The sequence below is a fragment of the Lissotriton vulgaris genome, chromosome 9 (assembly GCF_964263255.1).
Source record: "Lissotriton vulgaris chromosome 9, aLisVul1.2, whole genome shotgun sequence".
NCBI classification, from domain to species: domain Eukaryota; kingdom Metazoa; phylum Chordata; class Amphibia; order Caudata; family Salamandridae; genus Lissotriton; species Lissotriton vulgaris.
In genome coordinates, this window is record NC_141697.1 from 1,104,616,015 (window position 1) to 1,104,643,413 (window position 27,399).

Here is a 27,399-nt window from a genome sequence, read left to right on the forward strand (position 1 = left end):
CGGGAAATACTGTGTTACTATACACTTGCCATCTAGAATTGCACGTCCCAAAAAGCCTTCTCCTCACATAGAACATTTTTCATAGGTTCAATTAAAGTGTCGATCGCAGATTACATTTACTCGCGGTGGGCGTTGTTCATGTGCTCAGGAAAAAAAGATGGAGTTGTGTGGACGTGCACACATGTCTGTTGTAAGCAGATAAACAGGGGTCATTTTGAGAGCACACAAGCAAGTTGATACTAAATATTTAAGAATCAGCTAAGCCATGTGGACAACTTGTAACTCATGTGAGGTGACTTAGAGCTACAATGTTTGCAAAATGTACTTAACATTCTTAAAGGCTGTTGGAAATCGTGCAATGGTCATAAAAGGAGAAATCTGCATGAGTCAATACACTGCACGGCCTTTGGGCCAAAGACAATTAAAGCATGCACAGTCAATACTTTATGGGAAGAAACGATTGGCATCGATCCACCATCCAGCTTTCCCAATAAATGTCATCCAGTAAGGTTGATAGCTCTGGTGATGGAAGTTACTGGCTTCATCAGGGTTACAAGAAGTCCTGCGGAAACCACACAAGAATGATGCTTTTCACCTACTCACTTCGCCTCGTAAAAGCAGTTGAAGTGTCCTTGAGGAATACCAGGCATAAACATAAGGGAGTCAATGCTGACAGAATGATTCCCTTGTTATTCCCCAAAAGCTTGTAATGAGGGAGTAATTCTGCCCCCGAGAGCTATAAATGGCCGAGCATCGGTATTTCTGAGGAAGTTGAGGGGGAAATAACCAAACTCATTTCCAACGCACTCATAATGGGTCCCAATGCCTCGACAAGTGGAGTGCTGATGCATTATTATATGATAAGGGCTTACCTTTTTTTGATGCAGTCAGATATAAATTAGCTTTTGTGACTGATACTGAATGGGGAAAAATATGGCACAGTTGAGATTTTAGGAAGAATGGATGAGTCTTAAATAAAGATGATCGGTACAAATCTTGGAGAGGTGAGGGAGTACTTTGACCAACATTAAGTGCTGTCTAAGCTGTTTCTCCTTAGTTCCTGGAGAGAATTTCAGAAATAAACAAGATGGCAATAAACAGCTGAAAATCTGCAGTATTTTGGAGCATTAGGTCTTCTGAAGAGGTGTCCTTGCTCCACAAGCATAGCCATGAATTTTCAAAGCGAATTTCCAGGGTTGAAAAGTGGATTATCAAACGAATAAAGGCGTTTATTTAAAACTGGGTTCTTCATTGAATGTATGTACTTTATTTTTTATTTAAAAAATAATTGCCCTTTTCATCTAGATAACATATGGAGTGGACAAAGCACAACCAACGTAATCAAAGAAACACAATTAAACAACAAAATGAGTTTAGCTGCAACAAAAAAGAAACCTTTTCCTACCATGAACACTTTTATGTAGAATCAACATGTGAACAATAGCCCAACCCCTGCTACGACTGCTGTAATAAGTTAGGTAAGGTCTTTATTTTAGGATATCTGACCACTGTAGTGGAAATCAAGATGATTACAAAGCCTGTTTGTCTAGTCAGCTCTGAAATCTATACCATCAGACCCCAGGAAGGGCACTGTGGATGAGAGATGTTTTTTGTGACAACATGTGCCCGGGAAGATAGTGCTAGCTCCTTGGCTTTCAAATTCATTGGCTCATCAGGAGTTGGGGCCCTCTATGTATGCTGGTAAATTTGAAGACTACAACGTTATGGTCCAGTTTCTTCCATCATAAAGTATCAAGACAGCTTGTTACCCTAAAGTATAAACATTTTCACACTTGTTAGACCTGGCCCTCTCTGTAGTGTTCCCCCAAACATTTTTTGCCTTCACTCCTCCTGTTTTGCTGAGATTGATTTTGTTGATTTTAGGACTTAGTTCACTTTACCAGAGCTACAGTGTTTTTGTTCTCGCCTTTAGACATAGTGAAATTGACTGACACCCAATTGGCACATTTAATTTACTTGTAAGTCCCTAGTAAAGTGGTACTACATGTACCCAAGGCCTGTAAATTAAATGGTACTAGTGGACATGCAGCACTTATTGCGCCACCCAAGTAAGTAACCTTTTTAAACAGGTCTCAGACCTGCCCTTGCAGCTTGGGTGTCTCATTTTAAAACTGTCATTTCGACCTGGCAAAATAAACCTTTCGCCAGGCATAAACCTTCTTTTTTAGTACATATAAGTTAACCTTGGGTTAGGCCCTAAACAGCCCCAAGGGCAGAGTGCAGTGCATTTAAAAAAGTTTGAAATGTTTTTTTTAGTTGTAAATGTCCTTGTAGTTAAAAACTCTCAACGTTGTTTTCACCATTGCAAGGCCTACCTCTCCCATTGGATAACATTGGGTTCACTTATTATATTTACAAAGTGATATCTTTTGTTTGGGAGCAGGTAGAAATGTTATGTTTGGTGTCTAAGGATTTGTAGCCCTCTTTAATGGTGAAGTCAGATATTAAGTCACAATTCTGAATGACTCTTTTAGAAAGTTGCCATTTTCTTGTCCTAACCATTTTGTGTCTGCAGCCTGTTCCTGGGTCACGTGACTAGGTATGGTTGGCATTTAGTCTTTGCGTATTTCTCTAAGACAGACACACAATAAAGGGTCTGAGTGGGTAGGATGGGCCATCCTGATTTGATAAGAAGGGCAGAGCTGTCATCTGTCACACTTGTACCTGCAGACAGACTGAGACCAGGGCAGTGAGATAGGAAATTCCAGACACGTCTGTAGGGGGAAGAATCCAGACATCTTTTCCACTTGAAAGGGAGGCACAAGGTGAGGGAAGACTCCAGACTTTTTTCAACTTCAAAGGGTGGGACAGGGTACACAAATGGGACCTTAAGACCCACTCTTTAGTACACCTTTGGACCTGTGGATACTACAGGACTACCCTGCAGCCAGAGGACTGCCCTGCTGCTTGAGGCCTGACCTGCTGTCGCAGACGGTAGACTGGACCTGCACCCTTCATTGCAGATTGAAGTGACTCCAATGTTCTGACCTCCTGTTCTGAGCTACAGGGACAAAACATGCTCCAGAGGCTTCTCTGCAACTCCCCAGCTGACCCGCTGCACTGGACCTGCCAAGACCTGCAACTGGAACTGCCTGAGCTCTACTGGGCTCTATTGGAGTGAGTTCCTGATCCCCAAGACATGCCTACCAGGTCCTGTACCATTGGTGTGGCAACAGCTGACGTTCTCCTAATAGAAAAGCAGAAATCTTGAAGTTTTGGGCTCTTTGAGACTGCAAACAGCCAGTCCCTGCCAAGAACTTGCTGCCTGTGCCGACGACCAGTGCAAAGCTTCAGTGAACCTGACTCTTTGCACAACAACGATGGCGGTCCGCGATGCCCAGCATTCCTTTCACGCTACAGCGCCAACAATCCATGACGCCCTCCATGCTCCTCGCAGCCTCCTCCACTGTGAACTGGACACTTTATGCTGGACTTTAGAAGGTAACTTTTTCACCAGGACTAACCTGGACCCTGTATCTAGCCCACAGCTCATCACAGTCAGCTTGAACTTGTGACTTTCACCCTCTCTCCCAAGACCAGATTACCCCCCCCCCCCCCACACCCTTCCCCCCTCATAGTGGTGCTTTGTGCTTTTTTGGTGCTATACTTAGCATAAATCTCTAAAATTGCATATCTACGGTTCTACTATCTGGATTTTTGCCATTTTGGTGTCAAATAATGTGTTACATTTTTTCTTTATCTACATTTTTGTGGGATTTTTCTTGTGCTGTGTTTTTGCTTTATAGCTGTTTGTGTGCTGCATACATATTTACACATTGCCTCTAAGTTAAGCCCGACTGCTTTTGTGTCATGCTACCAGAGATATAAGCACAGGTTAATTTAATGACTGTTGGGTCTCCTTGACAAGGATTGTGGCTGTTGCTTCAGAAGGGCTCGCCCCCAAACCAACAACGCAATTTTTCACAACTCTTCATAAATACTTAGGTCCTTTATACAGCAAGGAAACGAAGACCAAGCAAAATAAAATATAGTACCCAGAGAGTATTGAACTTGAAAAATTATTACTAGAGAATCACAGAAATACTAAACAGCTCATAGTGTACGAAGTACTAAGAAGTGTGATTCACTGGCTTTAGAATGAATTATGGGTCCCTTTCTAGTAGCATGATGAGGAATTGCTTTGATGAACGGTGACCCATTTTTCCTTTTGACCTTGCTGTGATCTTAGACATCTTAAAAATATCAAGAATATCCCTGATTTATCCTTCTGTTTCCTCTGAGCGAGTAGAACCCTTCTGAATTTAAATGTAAGTACTATGTCTGTATAGTGGTGGCTCCTCCGCTAAGGCGGAGGAGTGTTGCCCCACTGCTTTTAGCAGTGCAAAGAAGGACAAATAAAAGGACAATAACTTGACGTTATTATCATTTTATTTGTTCCTTCTGCTTGCAGCTTTGCGGGTGGGGCTGCTCTGCTCTCAGAGCAGGGGGAAGGAATGGTGGGCACTGACTGTATGGCCGTCCCTCATGGGCAAGCCAAACAGTCATGCGCACTTACCATGTTCTCCACCCAGGCTTCATTACAGCCTGGGTGGAGAACATGCCCAGGCCCCCTGTCCCTGGCTGAGCACCTAACTGTGGTGCTCAGACCAATCACAGCGCTGCAGCGCTGCGATTGGCTATGGGGAGCTTGGGAGCCGCGAGCTTCCTGCTTTCACAGAAGCCAGGAACAGGACGGAAGAAAGGAAGCTGGCCAGGTAGCCGGCAGGCAGGTAAGTACTTTTTTATTTATTTCAACCCTCCCCCCCACCTCACTGCTGCTTCTCCGGAAGCAGCCGCCGCTGGGTCTGTACCTCTTTTGGCTAGCAATGCACGATTGGGTGCCCAAGTGCGCCGATTTTGCCCGGCAGCTTTCACTAAATTCAGCACATGTCCTGTTTTTCTATGTATTTTTAAAGAGTAGGCTGCCTGTTCCAATGCAGCATTAGTCACCTGTCTTTTAAGAAAACAATGTAATTAATATTGATGATACTTTATGTAAAAGTTGCATTTCATCTACTGCCCTTAGTGTCTCGTCTGCGTCTTCTAAATTGTGAGAACTGTCTTTTAAGTCATTCTGCTCCCCTCGTCAATGGAAAATTGCTGTCCTACTTCTATGTTTGTAAAATTTCCCAGTTTTGGGGTTTTAAAACCTGATCACCCTACTCCATTATACCATGCTAGCAGCATTGTGGACGGTAGCAGAACGAGTAAGAATCTGTGTGGGGCTGGTTTTTACAATGAATTCCATGGGACAGTATAGCCATAATGACACTTCAGACACTAATGGCACTAGAAGCCCCATATGTTCCTCCATTGTTAGCATAGCAGAACATACCACACCTCGTCATAGGGGAGAGCAGCATACCTGCTAACTCACACGGTGCCTCCGTATGACAGACGATATGAGCTCCCATCACACAGTCTCACGGTGAGGAGCAGATATCACACTGTGGCAAGGAAAATGAGCTAAAAATCACTGTAATTAGTGGTTTTCCAAGGCTTTGAACAGCAGACGTCCATTAAGGGGGGTGAAAAACACCCTTGGGCATCCGCACCAGCCTCAGCAAGCTTTTTGTGTGTTTTTTTTGGGAGGAGGTGGCTTGGGGCAGCTTAGAGTTCAAAAATGCCTCTTAGGTGCTTCTCGCCACGAGGCCCCGACCCCTCCAAGGCCCCATCACTCCTCACGTGTGGGATTTTTGTTCAAGTTGGCAGGCATGGAGCAGGTCCTAAACATGTGGTTTAGCATACAATGACAAACCGGCCACACCCAATACGTAATGGTAATGGTAATGGTATAGGTCTTATAATGCGCAACTAAGCCCAGAGGCATCAAGGCGCCTAAAAAACAATATCACAGAAGTGGTCAGATAACAAGCACTACGGATACGCCTTGGAGAAAAGCCACGTTTTCAGGGCTTTTCAATAACTGTACTAGTTATTGATGCAGCGCTGAAGATACTCACTCCTTGAGCATGGAATGTGATTCGAGTTTGCTCCCTTTGCTAGAAGAGCACAGACCGGAAGCTTCTATTTGCCTCCTGTCTACAAGAACAAGCTTCGCCGATAAAACCTGCAAGTCCCTCAGATCGAATCCCGGCAAGGATACTCACGCTCCTTCAGAGGTTGGTGAGTTGAATACCAATAAACTAGTTAATAGAAATACTCGTTTTTTTTCGCAGTGTTTAAAAATGGCACCTGAGGAGCGCATTAAAAACGTATAATTTTTTAACCCCAGGTCTTACAATATTTAACAAGGCCCTAATGCATTTTTAACGCCATGCCACACAGCTAGACCCAATAAAAATGTATGTGTCGATAAAACCAGCTGTAGGCCATTGTCGGTTGAAGCATAAATGCAGAAGTACATTTCTCAAGGTTGGTAAATAATCTCTTCAATATATTTTTTATAATCCAAAATAACGATTGGATTGTTCACGGGAGGCAAATAGAGAGCTAAGGCCGGCTGTGAAAGAGCTTTACATCCAGACTATGAGCAGTAATAGCACATTTTACTGCAAACTGAGATGTAGAAACTAATTTTCTGACTTTCGGTAGAATCTATCATCGCTGTGATTCCAATTACCAGTACAAATCACCATTTTCCACTAACCACAAGGAGCCAGACGTTTTAACAGGTGCTTTGCAGGTCACAGATTGTTTTCTTTTCAGGTCTGTGCAGATATATATTGCATTGGTGTTACTATAACATATTTATAATACTCATTTATTACACCACCAGGAAAACACATCCAACAGACCTTCAACAGGACTCTTTGTTTAAGAGTAAAGGCAATAAAGGAGTCAGTCTGTGAATGAGCGACACACTGACCTTGTGGGGATGGCCTGAATGGTCTCAATGTTCTCTGTTCAACCCACCACTGAAACCCTCTCCTAAGTTTGTAAGTCCCTCCCATGCCTGTATTTTCATTCCTCCTGTTTGAGTAGATTTAAAGGCACCTGAAAATAGACTTTTCCTAAATATTCGAGGACAGCACTTAGAAAGGTAAATTATCCTGACAATGACTATTGCGGCATGTCTGGTGGCTTGGTGGACGAATGCATTCTTTCCTGAATATATGTTTGACCTTAGGGTCACAGGTTGAAATCTAAGTGGGTCCACTCAGCCCTTCAAAGTCAATGAAATATGTACAATTGAGGTTGGTGATGACAAATACCTGTCATTCAGCACCAAGAAGCCTGATGGGTGAATATGATATAGAAATATATGTTTGGTGCAAAAGGTGCTCCATGTACGCCTCAATGATGGTCTAGGAAGGGTGGGTTGATGGAAGAGCCAAAAAGGTTGACCACCTACCTCCAGGTCATTACAGATACTGTTTCCAGTACCGGATTGTGTGATAGCCGAACACATTCTGAATGTTATAATCTCGTTTTGCTTCCATTAAACTAATTAGATCAACACACCTGAAGTTATTGATTTGTAGATGAAAACTCAAAGACTGGAAATTGTGTGTTTAATGACCTGCAGTGAGGTGGTCAGTCAAAACCCAGGCTTTAAGGGAATCAAGGAAGGTCATTTGGGGTAAGGGAAATTAATAAAGGCAGGATATCAGAGAAATACTGGTGACTTGCCCCAACAATCTTAAGGTGTTTCTGGCTATGATTAGGTGGATTTAAAGTAGATTATGTGTGATGAGTGGATTTTGACATCAGCCCTGTTTTCAGAGAGCAGTGAGTGCAAGTGAAGGTGTGATTAGGAAGTGACACATTAATGAAACACAATTATACTTGTCAACATAAGGGCGAGGTGTACAGGAAGACACTGAACATCAGCCAGAACCGTTGACAGACCCGAAGGTGCATCTGAAGACATCACTTGGCTGAAGCAAGACCAAGCAGGAAGAAATAACACCTGGATGATTCAATGACTAAACCAGCAAACTCTGGACTATGGCAACGTACATAAAGAAAGCATAGTTTATAACAAAATATTATTTTTATCAACATGATTAACAAATGGTACCAAAATTTAATTTACACAAAATGTAAACTTCATACTGCATTAATCACGATACCGAACCATGCATCTTTTTTAATGTTGGAGTTTAAAAACAAAAAAATAAAATAATAATAAAATTAAACATCAAAGTATAAAAAGAACTAGTAACCAATAATAAAGTTGATCAAGTGTTTTTAAAGGGCTTCAGTGTGAATCTGTGGCAACATCTATTGGTTTAAATTGTAAGAAATCAGGGTCGGGGGACTATAGGGAGGAAGGAGTCAATAATAAAAATGAATACGTTTCAGATTGTGAGTCTTAAAAAAGAAAACAATTCTGCTCCTCCTTCCCAGAAATGTGATCTACCTAAGAAACAACATAGCGATTTGTGGCAAATGCGGCTCTTTCGTCGTGGCCTGCAAACATTGGTATTACAGAAGGAGTTTTACCACACATTCCATATAACCATAATTGTTGTGTTGCACATCATGCAGTGGACCATCACTAAGGAGCAATCCTGCCACTGTATGAGCAATCCCCAAATAAAACAGAAATCCTTCAAACTTCCATTATGGCATATAAACAAGTGGTGCAAAATATATTCCACTCAGTGGGTGACATACCATATTCTTCGCTCACTCATCATGCCGGTCTCAGACATTGGCATGGAGTCAGGCAGGAGGGCTATTGCAGCTCAGCGTGGCACTGCTAGTGGGAATTCCTGCACCTGGTACCCAAGAAGAGTCTAGCTGCCCCATGCAAACATGGAAGGATGCAGTCAATCTGCACCCACCACCATGTGCACCCTCTTTCACAGGCTACTGGACCTTTCGGTACACCAGTAGATAGAGCAGTGGATTGAGACTGCCAATTTCCGAACGTTACTGTGCACTTTTTATGTAATACACATCATGGTGTAAAATGCACACACACAATATTTAACATAACAAACGAAACAGGGGAATTGGTGGAGCACATGTACACCTGGAAGGGCGTCTTGACAATACTGTCAGAAAATGGTTATTTACTGCTAATCATGTGAGCCACCACAGCTGCTAGTTGGTGCACCTTGTACACAGACAGGCACTTTAAGTTACATGTACCCAACAACTCTTGTATTCTTGTTTCAAAGCATGAACATTCAGTTTTCAGAATTGGCAATAATGCAACCTGTTTTGGCCTTTAGAAACATGGAGTCTGGATTTTATCCAACTGTGGGGGCTTGAAGAATAGCACACAGTGTCCTAAGTCGAAATCAGATAACTGACGTTATTTTACAACAATCCCTGAATATAGAAAGTCTGAAATCAGGGTGCACTTTAGGGACCATTTTAATGGGGATCAATCTTTTGACCCTGCTGCTCCTGATCAATGTCAAATATTTCGTGGATTTCTTTTTTTGTGATACACCTTTTATACATAAATATGTACAAGGCACATTCCATGTAAAAGCTTGCTTCAGCACATTTTTTCCACTGACTTGCCCTGTTTCGGTGAAGAACATAATTTTGCCTTCAAGCTTTTGGTTTTTACACCCGCAGGAACACCTGAATTAGTAGACCCATAGCAACATAAAGTGAATATTCATAAAATACCTTTTTGTACAGCGTCCTTCAACACGAGCTAATAAGCACATACAAGTATTTTGGCCAGATGTTCAGGAATATATATGGAACATGTGTTCCAAACCGGTAGGATATGCCACCCAGCTTGATTTGGAGTTTACCACGTGCGGACTCTGTTCCAGTGCAGATAACTCCTGCTGGAAGCAGGGGAAATCTGTGAAGGAAATAAGGAGCTGGAATTGAGAATAAACACACTGGAAATAGCCATGTAATTCTCTTTAATATAACAAAGAGTTTAAACCTTATGTGAATGTCTAGATTATATATCTTTATGTATTCTGCTCTAGGCTATTCCTGAGTTATGGTTAGCATAAGCCCTGTGCTCCACATAAGCCCGATATACAATTCCACTGAGGATTAGAAGACGGTTCGATTCACTTTGATGGGTATCTTCATGAAGGCAAAGGGTCTGGCTCGCGAAGAGATTTATAAGGGTGTGTGGACCTGGTGGTCCCATGTTGGGAATGGAATCATCCCTCTTGAATGGGCAGACTGGTAGTCCTTCTACTATCTATTCCCCGCAGCTGTCAGTGTGTGTCTTGAAGTCTCCCTCCCCACTGCAGTCTTTCTTTCCTGCTCCTAGTCTTCTAGGGATTGTGTTACAACCTGCTTCTCTCCTTTCACTCTATTGCACGTGCTGACAGCAACGTTCTGCGTTTAGCACTCAGTTTTGTTCATTGCTTTGCATATGCTCAGGGCAATGTTCCTTGTTTTCATTCAGTGTGACCACTCGTCTCCTGCTTCGAAGCACTGTTTTCTCTGTGTTTACGCAGTGCTATGATGACGATGGTAGTTCAGCTTTGACTGCCACCTGGATAGTTGACTGTGCGTATGGGCTCCTGTAATTTACAGACAAACCCTTCACACTAACTTTCAGGAGTGTTATTCCTGGCCATACAACTACACAACAGACAGACATCTGGTAGGTGAAATTTCTCGGCCTGCTGCTGTTTACCATTTCTGGCCCTAAACGCTGGGATCAGATACTATGTGATTGGCCGGGTACACGCTAAACTTTACAAACTATAATGGGAAGTGGTAAGGTAACTGTAACTAGATTTTCAGGCTACCAGCTGGTGTAGCCTTTTCTCTTCGCATTCACACCAACAGGTCATTTTGTCACGTGTGATGCTTACAATAATTGGTGGTATTGGTGCAGCATAGCTATGACACACACTCTCTGCGATGTCACCATTCCAGGTTCATGCCTCACTGTGGCCTTTACTATCGCTGTTACTTAGGAGGAAAGATAGTTTACAATTCTGCTGCCATTCTCTCTCCCGCCTTGACCACCAACGTTTATTTTAAGGCACTACAGAATAGATATCTCCTAACATTATTGATATGAAGCATCCTAATATTAAATATGGGTACCACATTACCAAAAATCAGCGAATCAATCAAAAAGCAATATAGCCAATGTTCAGGGCTATTGAAACCCAGTGTTAGATACAAACCCATGGTCCAACCCAATATTTCAGTCGTAAACGTCTACAAAGCTAGAGTTTCCAACTAACACACTCTCTTCAAACTTCAACAAGCTAACCAGTGGCTCTCTGCGGGAGGTCCATGCATGGATAGGAGTGGCACAGACTTGGCAATGATGTCAAAAGCAATAAATGTTTGGAGTGCCAGAAAAATCCTTCATTAGTCCTGAGGCCACTTAAGCAAGCTTTTAACTAACCCTTTTGCTTCAGTCAGCTCCCTAGGCAAAAAGATGACTAATATGTTTCACATGTGGCTGACAAAACTGAACGTACCTTTTAATCGTTCATCAACCATAAGCAAATACCACAGGGTATCTTGGGGGAATACTACACGCGTGCAGGAACTCTGGACGCGGATTCCCGCACTTAGTTATTGGGCAAGACCTCTCCCTGATTGTTCTGGGACTCCTAATAAAAGACCCAGGAGTCAGGATCCCAAGAAGCCATTCGTACTCTTTAGTGGTGTCCCAGTGCTGTTAAAAAATACTGCTTCTCAGCTGGACTGGGTTTGCACAGGCTCTTTCTCGGAAAACACTGGGGAGGTACTTAATTCCCCTGCAGTTTTGTGGTATTGCTTCCTTCATTTCCTGGACTGCCTCTGCCAGCAATTTGTCTCCTTATTTTCGGGATGTGCGCAAGAAAATGCACGAAGGGTGGAAAAGGATTGGGTTACAATTCAATTCGCAAGTAGTTGCTGTGCCAGGCAATTTCAACACAGTCTGTGCGTGCTTTTTTTTTCTTTTTAAAGTTACTGACGCACGTCATGGTGAGAATTTAAAGTCCAGTTCAAGTTTTTAAAATGCCATTTAGACTCTTTAGACTGGTGCTGCAGAGGAAAGCCAAGACCCCAACCCATCCATGCAGCATCACGGGGAGGAAGGGAGAGAAGAAATGCTCCCGCCAGACAGGATAATCAGCCTGATTCATGAAAGACCCGTTTTGCGAGTCTGTAATAGCGATTCATAAGGAATCGCTATTACAGGCTCGCAAAACGGGATACATGTAGGAATCGCAAAAAAAAATGCGATTCCTACATATTCCTTATTTGCGATTAGCAAATTGCTAATCGCAAATAAGGAATAACTCCCCATTCATTCCTATGGGCCAAAAGGCCCATAGGAATGAATGGGGAGTATTCCTTATTTGCGATTAGCAATTAGCTAATCGCAAATAAGATCGCGATTTAAAGGGTGCCAGGGGTGTCCAAAGGACACCCTCTAGCACCCCTTAAATGCAAATTTAAACAGGTGTTGCGCACATACATGTCCAAAGGACATGTGTGTGTGCAACATGCAACTTAGAAAAATGCTTTTAAAAGCATTTTTCTAAGTTTTCGCTATTTACCACGAGGTTTGACCTCGCAGTAAATAGCGGGCCGAAATTGTGAATTCGCAATTTTAAAATGGATGATGAATTGCATTTAAGGAATCTCAAATAGAGATTCCTTAAATGCAATTCCTCGCAAAATAGCGAAATTGCTATTACCGAATTTTGCATTTGGGATGATGAATCCCAAATGCAAAAATCGCACTCGCAAAGGGCCAGATTCTCAGATTCTGGCCCTTTGCGAGCGCAAATCAGCTTGATGAATCAGGCTGAATGTCTATTACAAATTTTGCCATTGAAATGGGACATGACATGCTAATTTTGGAGCTTACCTCATCAAAATCTGCCTTTCTATGTATTTATCAGGTAGTTTTCCTCCATTAAATTTAATCAGGTGTGATTTGCCGAAATGTAATGGGGGGGCGAACTTTACTGCCCCCACGATAAAAATAACAACAATCATAATCGAAATCACTGGGCCGCCCATAATGAAGGAGCTTCACTGTAAATTCTAGCCCTATTGCATACTTATCTCATTTATAAGGCGCTGTGCAGCATCCCTTCAGACAGTGCTAAGATCTTAGCACGTTCTTCTATAAACCACAGACTGTCTACCCAAAAAAGAGGAGCATTTACGGTTCTCAGAACAACACTCTCCATCACTAACAGAAAAGCAGAGGGAAGCCGGTATCCTACTGGCATTGACGCAGGCTTCCTATTGCTTTTTAAACTGGATTTCTCACCTGTGGTGTGCCTGCAGAGATGTGACAGCAATCATCGTAGGATGATAACACAGAGGAGGCTTCAGATAAAAATAACATGGCCAGCACTCAAAAAAGTTTCCAACCAAGATACAGGCTTCCATTATCTACACGTTATCGATGCAGTACTGAAATAGGCAGCAGACTCAGTCACGTGACCAGGATGCTGGTCAGAATGAAGCTGCAATGCACAGATTCTTTGCTCATTCCAAGAAGTCTAAATGATGCATCCTGTGTAAGGATTTTATATCTTCCTGCATGGTGGCCAAAGATTAACACCAGGTAATAGGGAGAAGCGGGGTATGCCATTTCCACGAATGAACATGCCTTTCATACTCGAACGGCCTGCTATTAGTACATTCTCACCAGTTCAATACACAACCAATACTTAGCACAACTGTGATCTCTCTAAAATGTAGGATATTGCTCTTCCTTTCCCTCTGTGACAGCTAACTACCAATGATGGTGGGTACGAATATCTACATTGTAAAAGCGAACATACAACATCTTCGATACTAGATCGCCGAGTTCTTAGCAGCTGAATGGGTATCGTGTTTTGCTTGTTCTAATTCATTGAAGTTCTATATTTTGGACCCAGCATTTCTACAATCAAGTTTTGCAACAAAAAAGCAAAGAGTCAAATTGAATGATACTAAACATATACTTGGAGGAGCACAGAGAAGCTTGCAATAGTGAGCAGTGTGGCTCACTGATTTGAGCGGCAGACACTAAAGCAGAGATCAGGCCCGGGACCAGCGTTCAAGTCCCGACGCGGCAGGGTCTTGGGCTCAATGTCCGTGGACTCGATAATTCCCGCATCGGCGCCTACTCTAATCATGGGTGCCACGCTGCAACTCTGGGCAATAGCTTGCTTAATCTCCAGAACGGCCCCTACAACACTAGGATGCCTGGCTCTACCTTGGGGGAGCCCAGGAGAGGCATCTCACAGGGAGAGCCTGGAAGGGTTCCACAGCGTTATACAGCGCCGGGACGCCCCGTTGGAGCAGCTGTGCGCTTTACAAAATACACTACATTTACATTTACAATAGTCACATGCAAAGTGTACAACAAAGACACCAAGGATCACTGACCAAATGTGATTAAAATCTCTTAAAGATTCTGACATACACGGAAAATGTTCAAACCTCACTAGCATTTATGTGAATCTGGATCCAATTCAATGTGCTGCTGAATGTATATCTATGAAATATTGTCTGAGTTAGTATCTACTGGCTGTATTACATAAAGGGCCCGGGCCACAATGGGCATGTGGGCCACTTTCTGCACCCCCAGAGCACTTTGATGTTAAAATAGGGGCCACAGACACTTATTTACCCAGCGCAGAGTGGGTGGAGGTCCGCGCAGGGGAGGTTGCGCCCTTTCTAGGATTGTTCACTAGATGATTTTAGAGTTATTGCCAACAGCATTTATTACAATTCAAAACACATTCTCAGCATCAGCCAGTTCCCTGCAGCAGTGGGTTCTTCTGCCAGCACTAGAAGGTCTCACTTGCATTCCCAATTTTAGAGCAGAGCGCTACCAGACACCGAGAATGACGACTTAGCAAGTGTCACTTTTTCTGACTGGCAAAAGCTCAAGTAAGTGTTTTATTCATGCTCATGTGTTGTTTAGATTGCCCAATGTCACCCAATGTTCAGTTTGTTTGTTCGTTACTGCAATGTAACGTAAAACACGATGAAGAAACTCACATTTTTGTCTATGCCCGTGTGCTGCGCAAAGAAAGGGTAAAATGCCACGCACAACAAATGGAAGCTGTGATACTGTTTGTTGGAATTGTTGAAATTCAAATGTAACCATGGCATACTGTGAACCTCAGATGGTTTCTTTTTAGATGACAGTGTCTAAGAGATTGAAAAATGTATGAAAAATGTATGATAAATGTAGGAAAAGTGACTTATCATCCGATGTGAGAATGAGGCTTTCTGCAACCTTTCTTTAGACATTTTAGGAACAAGAATCCTGGACCATCCTATTTATTTTTTTAGCAATTTATTATCTTATATGACGTGGGCACCTACCAAAATGAGTTTGAGAGTGCTGCATAATCAAAGCAGATATCTACATTAAATTGATCAGATCAAGCCAAGTGAATAAAAAGGAGGTCTGCAGTGTGATGGGTTGAATAGCATAGAGGATTCAAGTGAAACAAAGGCAGAACTAGTCACAGCTACTAGCAGCTGCGATGGAGTAGAAGCGGGATATCTGAGCACTACTTTCACCTTTAAGGCAAAAGACATAGGTATAAATGAAAGCAGAGCAATGGAAGCTGGGGTGACCACTTCACTTCAGGTCGGTACTGTTTCCGGTCTTGGACTTTTGTGTGATAGCCTAATGATTTGTAGGCGACACCTTCAGGTCTGGATATAGTGTTCGTAATGACCCTGAGGTAGGTGGTCACCTTAACAGAAGTTTCCCCCCTGGGGGCTTTGTTAATCTACATGGAATTGGTATATGGAATCTACTCAGGGTTGTAAGCCCTATCCCAAAAATGTCGGAGACACTCTAGAATCGATGGTGTCCCATCCCTGGAAATACTGGCAATCCAAAGGGAAGCAATGTACAGAGTTGACACAGGAAAGACAGAAGCGCAACACTAGGAGGCACAGTATGGCCACCAGTAGTAAATAATAGTAGGATGGGACTCCCATTGTGGTGATGGGTCAAAGAGATGATTCAACAGTATTATATTATTAAGGAAGGTCCTGCACTAGGGAGAGGTGCAGTCGAGCAATGCCTGTAATAGGCCAGTATTAGGACACGTGAGGAGAGAAGTAGCAGAAGATGAGAACAAAGATATGGGCAAAAGGACAGGAATTCTGGTCCATGTCCATTTTATGCTCAGACAGGCCATTACAGAGAAAATGCCTCATTAAGATGTCCTGAGTCTGGACTCCTGGGATAGATGCCCAAGGAGGAGGGGGATGAAGAAAAGAACATGGGCCCAGGGCCGGACTGGTAATGCCGGGCATTGGGCAATCCCCTGGGAGGCCGGAAGGGGTGGGGGCCGGTTTCCATACAAGGGTCCGGTTTTGTTACTGGGGCCGATTTTTCACAAATCGGCCCCCAGCAACAAAATCAGAAGGCTGTCCTGTCTGTACAGTACCCTGAGCGCAGTGTGCACTCCTCCTGCCCCTAAAAGCACAACTGCTCTGCCATTGGTCATTGGTGAGGTGAACTCTCACTCAGGAATGGCAGTGGTGATGCTTTTTACCGAGAGGTGCTGCAGTGCTGTAGCTGGGTTTAATTTAGTAGTGTGTGTGCCTTGCAGACGCATTACTAAATTCAACCCAAATTACCATACCAGTAACCAGTCCACTGCACTGTGTGTGCAAGCGCAGGGACAGGGTGCCACCGGTGCGTGCAGGCTGCGTGCACCCACATACATTTACCTTTGGCACCACCACCACAACTCCGAGCAACTCGTGACCATGCAGGCACTGAGGCATTTGATCTGCCTTCATTGTAGGCAGTGACGTAAAAGGGACGCAGATCGACACAAGAGTTTGACCTGACCAATGATTCTGCGCCCCCTAGACAAATTTGCCTGCTTGCGCCCTCAGAGAAGTTAAGGGCCATTTGTATGAACACATTTTCCCATAGACACAGAATGGGTAAAACCCTTTGATACATCTGGCCCATAATCCCAGACCTCGGGTCTGCGGCTGGTTCACTTGCAGGCCACCTGGCTGTTCGTTTGAAGATTAAGTGATATAGTTTGGAAAACAGCGCAGCGGGGAGCCAGCCTGCCTCTGCTGCTGGCTTCCACTGGGTTGTGTCCTTGCGGCCACATGGGACCCCAAGCCGAGCGTGGTAATGAAGTATGAACATTTGTGACCATCCCCGGCGGACACGTGGCTGCCACTAGAGTTGTGGCCTGGTGCATTAGCACTGCAGCGTGGCCCCCAGGTATGTACAATTCAAAATTGAGTTCCATGGCAGTCAGAATGTATGTGTGTGCAAAATATAAACATATGCATGGTTACAAAGACTGCCGCAAGATATGAGCGTGTGCGTGTATGAATTGTTTCCTTTTACACACTTGTGAAGTGAGAGCGATTGTCTGCCCAGTGTTCCCCTCTGTCAAGATGCTGCCACCACACAGCCACAATCTTAGCATCAGCACTCTTCAGACTGACACATGGAAGAACACCGATTTTTAAAAAACGGCGGAGCCGGAAAGTGCTTTTGCAATACAAAGCAGGATTCATGGGTGCAGAAGTTGCAATTTAGAACAGGTGCAAGAGTAAGATAAAAGACTTTCAAAGGAAGTGAAAAGGAAAACCTATGGAACAAGAGGAAAGTAGTAAGAAAATGAGCTTGTGGTTCAGACAGAGTACAGGTGCATTTACCGTCTGGCCCCTGGTGAGGGATGTACGGCTTTACGACGCGTACTTTTACAACGCGTGCCGTTACAACGTGTTTTTTTCAACGCAAGTCATTACCACGACTTGCGTTGGAGGGGGTGCGGACTTAGGAATTTTTTTATTTACTATTCCAACACCAGCCTACGTACAGTAGGGAAGGTGTTGGATAGTAAATTAAAAAATTCCTTGTCCTGCAGCGCCCTCCAGCGCAAGTCGTGGTAACGACTTGCGTTGAAAAGACCGTGTTGTAATGGCACGGCGGTGTAACAGCCGCGTCGTAAAGGCTGTTCCCCCCTGGTGAGGCATGCTCCACGGAATAAAATTTACCAATGGGCCCTTTGCACCCTGGCCCAACGCCACCCATTGCCTTACCCTCACGGGCCATCAATCCCGCAGTGCCGGCCCTCCGTGCAGCGCAAGTATATTGGATCAATAGTGATGGCTAGTCTTTTGTAGTGTGCATGCCATGCACTTTTGCTGTAGCTGCAACTGCAGTAGGCCCCGCTTGTAAGCGCACCAAAAGTAGAAAAAAGATAGCAGTGTTCTTTTTTAAGTAAAGGACCTTAAAAACCACACTAGACATGACAGGCACATACTCACATGCTGTCTCCTCTAACCGTACTCGATGTGTGTAAACAGCCATGACATGCTAGGGAGTCATAGGTCTCTGTGGACATCCCACCCTAATATTCCAATGCTGAGAGTTTCACTGCCTGAATGCGACTGCATTGCAACCAGAGAGTTTCATGTCACAGAGCACAGCCAGATGGGTGAGGGAATGAATGCCCCAACCTCATTTTTCATGAGGCTTTGACAAGACATTAAGACAAAGAGAGACTAGTCAAGATAGAAAGAGGAACTTTAATAAGGCAGGGGAGTGCGAGGACAGTTGCAGGGGTATCGGAGAGAGAAAGGGGGAAGCTGAGAGGGAAAAGGGTGAGACTTGGGAGAGAAGATAGAGCAAGGGAAAGGAGGTGCGAGCAGCAAGGAGGATGAGACATGGGGCAGGGGAGAAACAGGCAGTTACATATATGGGGCAAATGAGGAGAAGTAGACACATGGTAAGCAAAACGCGGACAATTGAAAAGAGGTAAACTGTGCACGATGAAAAGAGCCAGAGAGCAGAGCAACAAAGATGGGAATAGCACTGATTTATTTAGCGGGAATCAGTTTATAATTGGACACATTATCATGTATACTTTTTCCCAATATATTGGACGTAGTCACCTTTAGCTAAATATATCAGGCAAGCACTCTCCACTAATGCTACATTTATTGGATTGCAAAATAAAAGGCACACATTCTAGTATGCATTATGATATGAGATACAATTGTGGGTATAATCCTTTTATGAATGAATAACTTTGTTTTCATTGCTTTTTATGTTTTGTTTTGGAAGAGCACAGCGTGTTTTCTATCAGCCTCTACTATAAGTAAAGTTACAGCTCGTCTGCAGTAATTGCAGTCACTGTCTGCCAGTCTTTATCATGATTATGATAGTGAAGTAGTGTGGCTCACTGGTTAGAGGCGGCAGACCCGAGAGCAGAGGACGGCCCGGGACCAGGGTTCGATTCCCGACGCGGCAGGTTTCTGGACCAGGGTCAGCGGACTTGATAATTCTCTCGCCTCGGTGCCCACTCTGATCAGCGATCACACTCGGCAACTCTGGGCATTAGCTTGCCTCATCTTCACTAACGGCCCCACCAGACCGCCGGGGATGCCTGGTCTCACTCTGGAGATACCCATTAAGGGACCATCTCTCAGGGAAGCCAGGAAGGGTTTCGCAGCGGTCGAAGCGCGGAGGTACCCCTTCGGGAGTGATTCCTGCGCTATATAAGCACTTAATTAATTAATTAAACATTTGTTTAACAGTACAATTCGTTTACAAGGGTACTAAGTTAGTGCCCTTTATTTTCTGGTGTTTTTCTGCAGTTGTAAGATTAGAGTTTCTTGTTGCTCAAATGGGTGTATTTTCTAATATTTTTATGTTTCCCTCATCTTCATTGCTTGATTTTGCTCGCGAGAAAGTGTCACTGAAATGTCATTGAAATGTCACTCATAATTACTCCGAAATTAAAAAAAATTCACATATAGCAATCGGAAACCTTCGCAGCTATGCATGACACGCAACTGGAAACTTTACATAAGGTAAGTAGGTAATTTAGTAAAAGACAACTGGATTTAGTGCTCAAGAAGCTAGAGATAATACGTTTCCCAGCATTATTAAAAGAACGTTGTGAAATGATCAGACGTCATGGCCCATATTATGTTTTATGTTCTTGCTTTAATTAACAAGCAGCCAGTCGCCATAAACTACCTTTACCACTGGATAAAGAGAAAAAAGGACCAATCAAAATCCTGTGTATTCCACCAATCATCTAAATACTACTGGTTATACATCTCTCCCCTTCCGCCAGCAGTGTCATGTGTTTATGAGTGTACGATTTATCTTGATTCCTATCCTGATCTGAAGCTCTGTAGGAATTATTTCGGTTTCTTCACAGCAGTACTTCATCAGAGTACAAAAGAGCTTCCTCATACCCCACTGTAATTGGAGAGCATTAACTGCACCCAAGGTTTCGGGTTGCCATGATATGTGGCATTTTCATAATTTCAGCGTTTTATCATTGCCTCGGCCTGCCCCTTTAAGTGCTGCAGACTGATTACCTGCGAGCTGATGGTTCTGAAGTGTTCACTGGTTGTCACAAGGACGTAGAGCGATCCTTTACAAAGCTATCCCTAAAGATAGAATTCATTTTAAAGAGATTGTGCTTTTACAAAGACCTCAAAAGCCTCCCATTGGTTAGGATTTCACGTTACCCAGGAACGCTTTTTAATCACAAATGCATGCTAAATATAGACATTTAGTTATAGAACATACTTGCATCTAGTCTCTCAAATGATTTTAAAGAACTGAAATAAAAACTGCAAGGCCACATTAACCACAATGATAGAGCCCCAGGGAGATTTCCAGAATGGGTCTGCACTGACAGACAGGGTGTGTAGTAAACAGATACAAAAACAGACAAAACTACTTATATGTTTGTTTGTAAAACAGTCTGTCACTCTTAAGAATCTTCAAGGCTGCCAGAGTGAGTAAACACGAAATTGAAACATAGGATTTGTGAAGATAGACTTTTGACATTGATTGAGGGATTGCTGCACTGATGCCAGAGGATGGATCCTTTAAACATTACATATGAAATAGGAACGATGTCCCACTTTGTCAAGAAACAATAAAAAGCGGGATACATAACCTCCCAACATCACCCCCAGTGGTGTACATGTGCATTTTATTGTCTTCAGTCAAACCAAAAGGCTGCATCTGTTTTCAATTTACTATGTCTACGATTGATCGCGACAGCTCCTGTTGCTTTTTTTAATGTCTTTTTCAAAATCTCCTATTTTATAACTCTACTGACCAGAGGAAAATCATACTCCCTAATGAGACATTAAGATCTAAAAGTATGTAAAGGGCTGAGAAGAAATCGCCCTCAGCGATGAGAGCTTGCCTCACTGAGCTCGTCCATATGGTCTGTTCACGGACACTGGTTATAGGTTCAGAGTGAGGTGTAAATAGGTTTGAATTAGTTCGGAGTAAGCAACAGCTCTAAAGCATCAGGCAAAAACGTTGTGAGTGAAAGAAAGGGATTTTAAGGGGCCTAATGGAATCTACAGCCATAGATTATTTACGAATGCAGCCCACCCTCTCTGCTCACAGCATAAATACTGACTGGGGGTCTATAGGAGACTACGACCAGTCACAGGTCAGCAGAAACAGGCAGGGAGTCCAGGAGCACTTTGTTGAACTATATTGAATTTCTAAAGAAACACAAAGTCTTTCCCCATAAGTAATGAGGAACTTAATTGGGCAAGTCAACTAGCCTCATAGGTGCCAAGGTTTCAGTTTGCATATGTGTTACATTTTGATAATTTCAATGGAATTATGAGTGACATTCAATGACTATGAGTGACATGTTCTCATGAGCAAAGTCGAGCAATGAAGACGAGGGACACTTCGGAAATGGCACCCATTTGAGTAGTAGATTGTGAATTTTTAAATCTAGCTTTGAAGGAACAGTATGCTTTTTTTCAGAGCAGGGTGATGAGTTTCCACATCTGTTTCAATGTCTAGTGTATTCACAGTTAAGCATTACTCTACCTATTTGGACCAGATTATTTAGGGAGAACTGTACACTGCCTCACAGCTAATGCAGCCCCATGCATGTTGTGTTTCTTGTACTGTAAAACATTTCTCAAAGACAAAAAACCCTGATTTCACCATCCTGTTAATTTTGTATTGAAGTCTTTTACTAGCTGGTCTGCATTGACTTTTGAGGACTGCTTTTTAGGCGCTATCCAAAGGTATTTATGACACAATAAGGAGGCCATGGCAACAATTAGTACAATGGCGAATGGAAAGCTCTTATGTGACACGAGTGATGTCACCCTCCAGCCACCCTGCAGAGTTTGAGGCTCATAGCTTCATTCTGCCGCGGACAGGCCACCTGAGACGTGCCTTAAGAATTTGAAGCCCAAGACTCGCTGGGCAGTAAGCTGAGGATTTTCCGTCAGCCAAAAACCTCCATTTTCTGTGCTCTGCTGTGTCACATATTTGAAATGTCACTCATAATTACGCTGAAATTATGAAAATACTATACATGGCAACCTGAAACCTCCATTTGTGGTGCTTTCTGTAAGAATGTCTATGGGTACATATGACAGGATAACCTGATGCTCTTAAAGGTCATCTTCTACTATTTATTGTGCTTTAAAAATTAAAACAATTAAACATGTAATGAAAAATGTGCTGTAAAATGCACCATTTTTGTCTGTCTTATTCCAAACTTTTCTTGGGGGGAGAACCCCCCGCAGCCCACCTAAGAGTGGGTGGGCTCGCATGCTGTGCGAGCTTGCTGCAAACCAGATAGGGGCTGCTCTGGAAAAGTTTGCCAGGGCTGCTTTCAGTTCCCTGTCCGGCCCTGCGCGGGCACCACAGAGGATGTTCAGTATAAGTCATGGGCTTGCAATATGTAGGACAAAAGGTAGTGCATGGAAGGGAAATAAGGACCTGTGGAAGGATAGAGGGAAAAGTAGATGCCTGCATACCCTCTTGCTACAAACATTTACAGTTGCTTTTTCTTCTAATAAAATACAAAAGAGTGCACCAGCTGTGTTTACATTCCTACTATACTGCCATCTGGTGCTACTTAACAATATTTAAAATTCCCAAATGACAAAGGAGAATTGCATTAAGAAAGCTGTATGATAGTTCATGGTTTACCATGTTTCAATTACTTGTGGCACCAAGTTGGGAAGGCAGAGCAGAGGCTATGGAGCATTCTAAAATTAGTGTTCTGCCTTATCATCTATTCTGTTAAATAATAACAGCCCCACGCCAAAGGAATGTCCTCAATGAGGAAGTCGGTGATGGAGGGTGTGTACCCAATCAGAGAAAGCCTCAGGCCTTATTGTGTCTTGATGCTAGCGAAGATTGGAGAGATCATCCACTGGTCTCCACTCTAATCTCAAGGGGCGGCCTGCCCTTATCTCCTTTGCACAGGCTCTGGCTGGTTTTAATTTGTAATGCAATAGTTTCGACCATGGGTGATGCCTTCTGTTCTGCCCTTCTAAACTAAATCCAGTGTCCCGATCAAAAAGGGCTTTGTGTTTATTTCAGAAAATGAATGGGAAATATTCACAAGTGTTATGTGAAGGGTTCCTGAAATAATGATTGTGTACATTGGAACAAGGGTGCGCATGAGATGGCATTGGAACAAGGCTGCGCATGAGATGGCATTGGAACAAGGCTGCGCATGAGATGGCATTGGAATAAGGGTGCGCGTGAGATGATATTGGAACAAGCGAGTGCTCGAAATGGCTTGCAGTTTTATTTCTTGCACACGCTATGAAGGTAACCCTAGGTTGATCCTGAAACTCTGGTAGCATGAAACATTGTGCACAAGATGGAAGAGAGCTCTTGCCCACATAGAAACAACAAAGATTGATACCCAAATCATCTACCTCCTTCTAGGTTTGTTAATGAAACACATCAGTCAACAGTTCCCCCTTTTCGTTTTTGCTACGGATGTCACAAAGGTATACCCTAAATTGTACGGATCGAAAATCCAAATTTGTGTTTTTCCTCAAGCTTCAAAGCACAGATGTTTGCGCTAGACATGCTATGACATAGAGTAGTTGGCAATTTAAAGACTGTACTGCTCGTTGCTGTGAAATGAAAGAATGAAAAAAGATTTATAAAGCGCATGGCTGCCCGGGAGCGTCCCAGCGCTGTCTTGCCCCATACATTAAAAATGGCGAAGGACTCCATTGATCCTCTTGTGATTTGGCTTGCATTTAAAAACTCATCCTCTTTGACACTCACTCTCCTTTCAACATTACATATGTCGATTAGACCCTGCCCCCCTCTTGTCCACAAGTCCTGCCAACACCATGCCTCCCATCAACAGTGCAACTCAAGGTTAGACCATACTGCACAGGTGGACACTGCTTCCATAGCATTTCTTTGTAAGACTAGGCCTCCTCACTCAATTGGCCCATCTCCTAAACTATGCCTTCTTCCTATATCACTCTGCCCCCTTCTTACAGCACCAGGCCCTCCCCTGCAGCACCACGCCGACTCCCTGGAGCACCACGCCTCCCCCTGCATATCCATACCAAACAGTTCATGCATCCTTCCTGAACCAGCGTGGCTCCTCCCTGCAACAATATGTCTCCTTTCTATAGTACCATCCCTCATACCAGCTTTATCATGCAGTCTCCTTATAGCATCCTTATAGCACCATGCTTCCTTCCTACATCATCATGCCTCATCAGTAGAAGACTGTGTTCCCTCTCTATTTTACCTTGTTTCTTTGCTACAGCACCATGCCTCTTGCTTACATCACCACTCCTTCCTGAACAACTAGTCCCATCAAGACTATGCCCCCTGCTTAGTCATGCTTCTGAAAATAAGCCACACCTTGTCCAGTAGACTGACACAAAGAATCGCCTTTCCTCCCAAGGCAAGGAGTACGCTCTAAATAATTGCTTATTCCTACACACATGAATAGTCACTGACTATTGGGAATAAACACCTTCTATATCCTATGTCAAGCCACAAAATAATTTAATGTACTTAACGATTAAATATAACGTTAGAAAGATGATGAACTATTAGGAATAATAAACGAGACATGCTCTTTCAAAAAATGTAGTGAACACATTATAAATAACAAGTGTACGATAAAATACTGAATTAATATTCACGTGCTAAAGGTCGCACCAAGCAGAGAAACTGCAGAGAAATACACACAAACTGAGAGCAGGTTTGCTAACACACAATACATCGCAACCTTTACACATACTATAAGCATTTACCACTATGATGTATGAAGCAGGCGTTCTATTTTGTGGATTTAGAAGCATCATATGAAAAAAAAATCTTACGTAACTTTTGCTAATAATAATACTCTATATTGAATGTTTTATATGCCCATTGTTGCAATTCACAAAAGATGTTTATATTTTCCTGCTTTCATCATAAAACAGGTGTGTCTCTCAAACCTAACAAAGTCAAAAGTGCTTTTGACATCAGTTCCACCTTCTTTTTTGATAACGCGTCCACCAAATTATATTCTGTGTTCCACAAATCAAAATGCCAATCGTACACCTCATTTCAAGTTTCACAGGACAGGAAATGTCAGAAAACACATTAAGTCATGGTGCTAGATAGAAATTAGCAGGTTGCACCCTGCTTGTTAGCGTCTTACCTGTTGCATTAGAGAGGGCGAGGGACTCCATTGATCCGCGCGGCGTCTGTTCCGTAGGAGTGAGTTCCTCAGGGAACTTAAGCACATTGATTGGAAGCCTGGTTTGACACTTCTGAGTGGACAGGCTTTGCGACTCGTCGTATGACGGAGCCCGGATGTTGGTCCTGGACTCATTGAAGCTCTTGCTGGACATCTCTCCATAACTTTCCTGTTGCCTCATTCTTCCCTGGTAATAATCATCCCTGCTGTCTTGGGCATAACCCTCACTGTGCCCCATCATCGCTGTTGACAAACTTCTCTTTGGATTGCTGAAATGCTTTGCCCACATATCTGATGAGGTCCCGGACACCTGTCCTGGGCTGTAGGAAGTCCTTATATTACACTGGCTGAGAAGCTGCAACGGGCTCTGCGACTGGCTGCGCTCCATTTTGTTCCCATAACGGTACAGTTCGTCTCTGCTCCGCCACAAATGTTCTCTGTTTAAGCTTGGATTTTGACTAGACACACTGAGCAAGTCCATCTGCAGCGAGAGTGGATCCACATCTGCAGAAAGTCTATTGGAGGTCACGTGGAGCTGATTCATCTTGCTCTCCTCCGGTTTTCCTTTGTTTTTGCCAATTTTGGCACTTCGGCGCGATTCCTTCGCTCTAGCATTCTGAAACGCGGAGTCTGAGGAATCCGAGCCATTGGGGTCCTCGCCAGCACTGCAGGACCTAGAGCAAAATATCTGCCCCTGCTTGGGGAGGAAGGGCCGCCCCAACAGTGACTTCTTGCAGTGGGCACAACAGAAGCAGGTCTCCGTGGCATGCCAGTGCTGCCCGTCGTAGGTCATCTGACCCTGGTCAATGCCTTTGAAAGACAAAATAGGTGGACAGTGTGAGCATCAAGACTGGGAGGAAAGTTGAAATTCAAAAATCTGAGTTAGATCACATTTGTTTTTAGCTTAAAATGTCTTTGCTATTTAAGAAAATAAATTACGAACAAGAATAACATCTGACCCTGGTCAATGCCTTTGAAAGGCAAAATAGGGGAACAGTGTAAGCATCAAGACTTGGAGGAAAGTTGCAATGCAAAAATCTGAGTTGGGTCACATTTTCTAAGTTTAAAATGTCATTGCTATTTATGAAAATAAATTACGAACAAGAATAACATACTCAGAGAGAGAAAATTGCATTTTTGATCGCTGGTTCTCCCAATGTATTCCACATTAGCAAATGCAAAACATATTATCCTGAAACTCATTTAGGAAGCGAAATACATTTGAGATTTTTGATTATTTGAACATGAGCATAAGATAGATCAACCAGGAGTCATTTTTGAAACAATACTAGCAATTAATTGTGTTGGGTGGAAATGTGGAATAATTTAAAAGCATGCGTTCTAGTGGTTTTCTGGTGTGTAGTCCTTTTGAACCTGAGCCAACTACACTGGGCAGCAGAGATCTCAAAGTGAAGACTCTTGGCTTGTACGCTTAGGAAAGCATTTTAATCAAAAGCAGCTCTGAAAACAACACTTCTCAGAGTACAACACTCTTAGCGCGGGGCGGCTGGAGGGGAAGCATTACAGGCAAAAAGAAAGCTCAAGACGATGTTAAACTTGAGGAACATTTCTGGCAACGCAACAAAAAAAATCAACAAAAAAATAATAATTGATACGTTAAATGTAATCATCTGAAAACCACCCGCTGCATCTGATTTGCTTCCTTTTTGATTGAGTTATATTAACACATGAATTGTTTATTGTCTCATTCACTTCTGTTCCTAAGAACATAAAGATGGATTAATTACATCAGTTTTGTCGAGGTCACGTGCTCTGATAGGAGGGCAGAATTAACAGTGCACATAAAAAGAGAAATAATGACATTCTATGTCTTTATTATTACTATTATTGGCGCTGTGCGTCTTTTGCTCAAAGGAGTACTGAACATTTTCAATTACAGTGAGTAGTGCCAATGTAATTCCAACGACCGGATAGAGCTTTAACCCTTAGACGCCATTATGAGTAATTTCTGAAGGGATTGCCAATTTTAGTACGTTCTGCTCTAAAACTGACTTAACACCCT

General features: G+C 43.1%; 1 protein-coding gene across 2 annotated transcripts in view; it reads right to left on the reverse strand.

The window, feature by feature from the left end:
• PRICKLE2 (prickle planar cell polarity protein 2) overlaps nt 1–27,399 on the reverse strand; it is a 234,862-nt gene that overhangs the window by 88,217 nt on the left and 119,246 nt on the right. For both annotated transcript variants that reach the window (XM_086939086.1, XM_086939087.1), the window contains one exon: nt 25,338–26,186. In XM_086939086.1, coding sequence (XP_086795212.1) covers nt 25,338–26,186 — 849 coding nt within the window. The remainder of the gene's footprint in view (nt 1–25,337; nt 26,187–27,399) is intronic.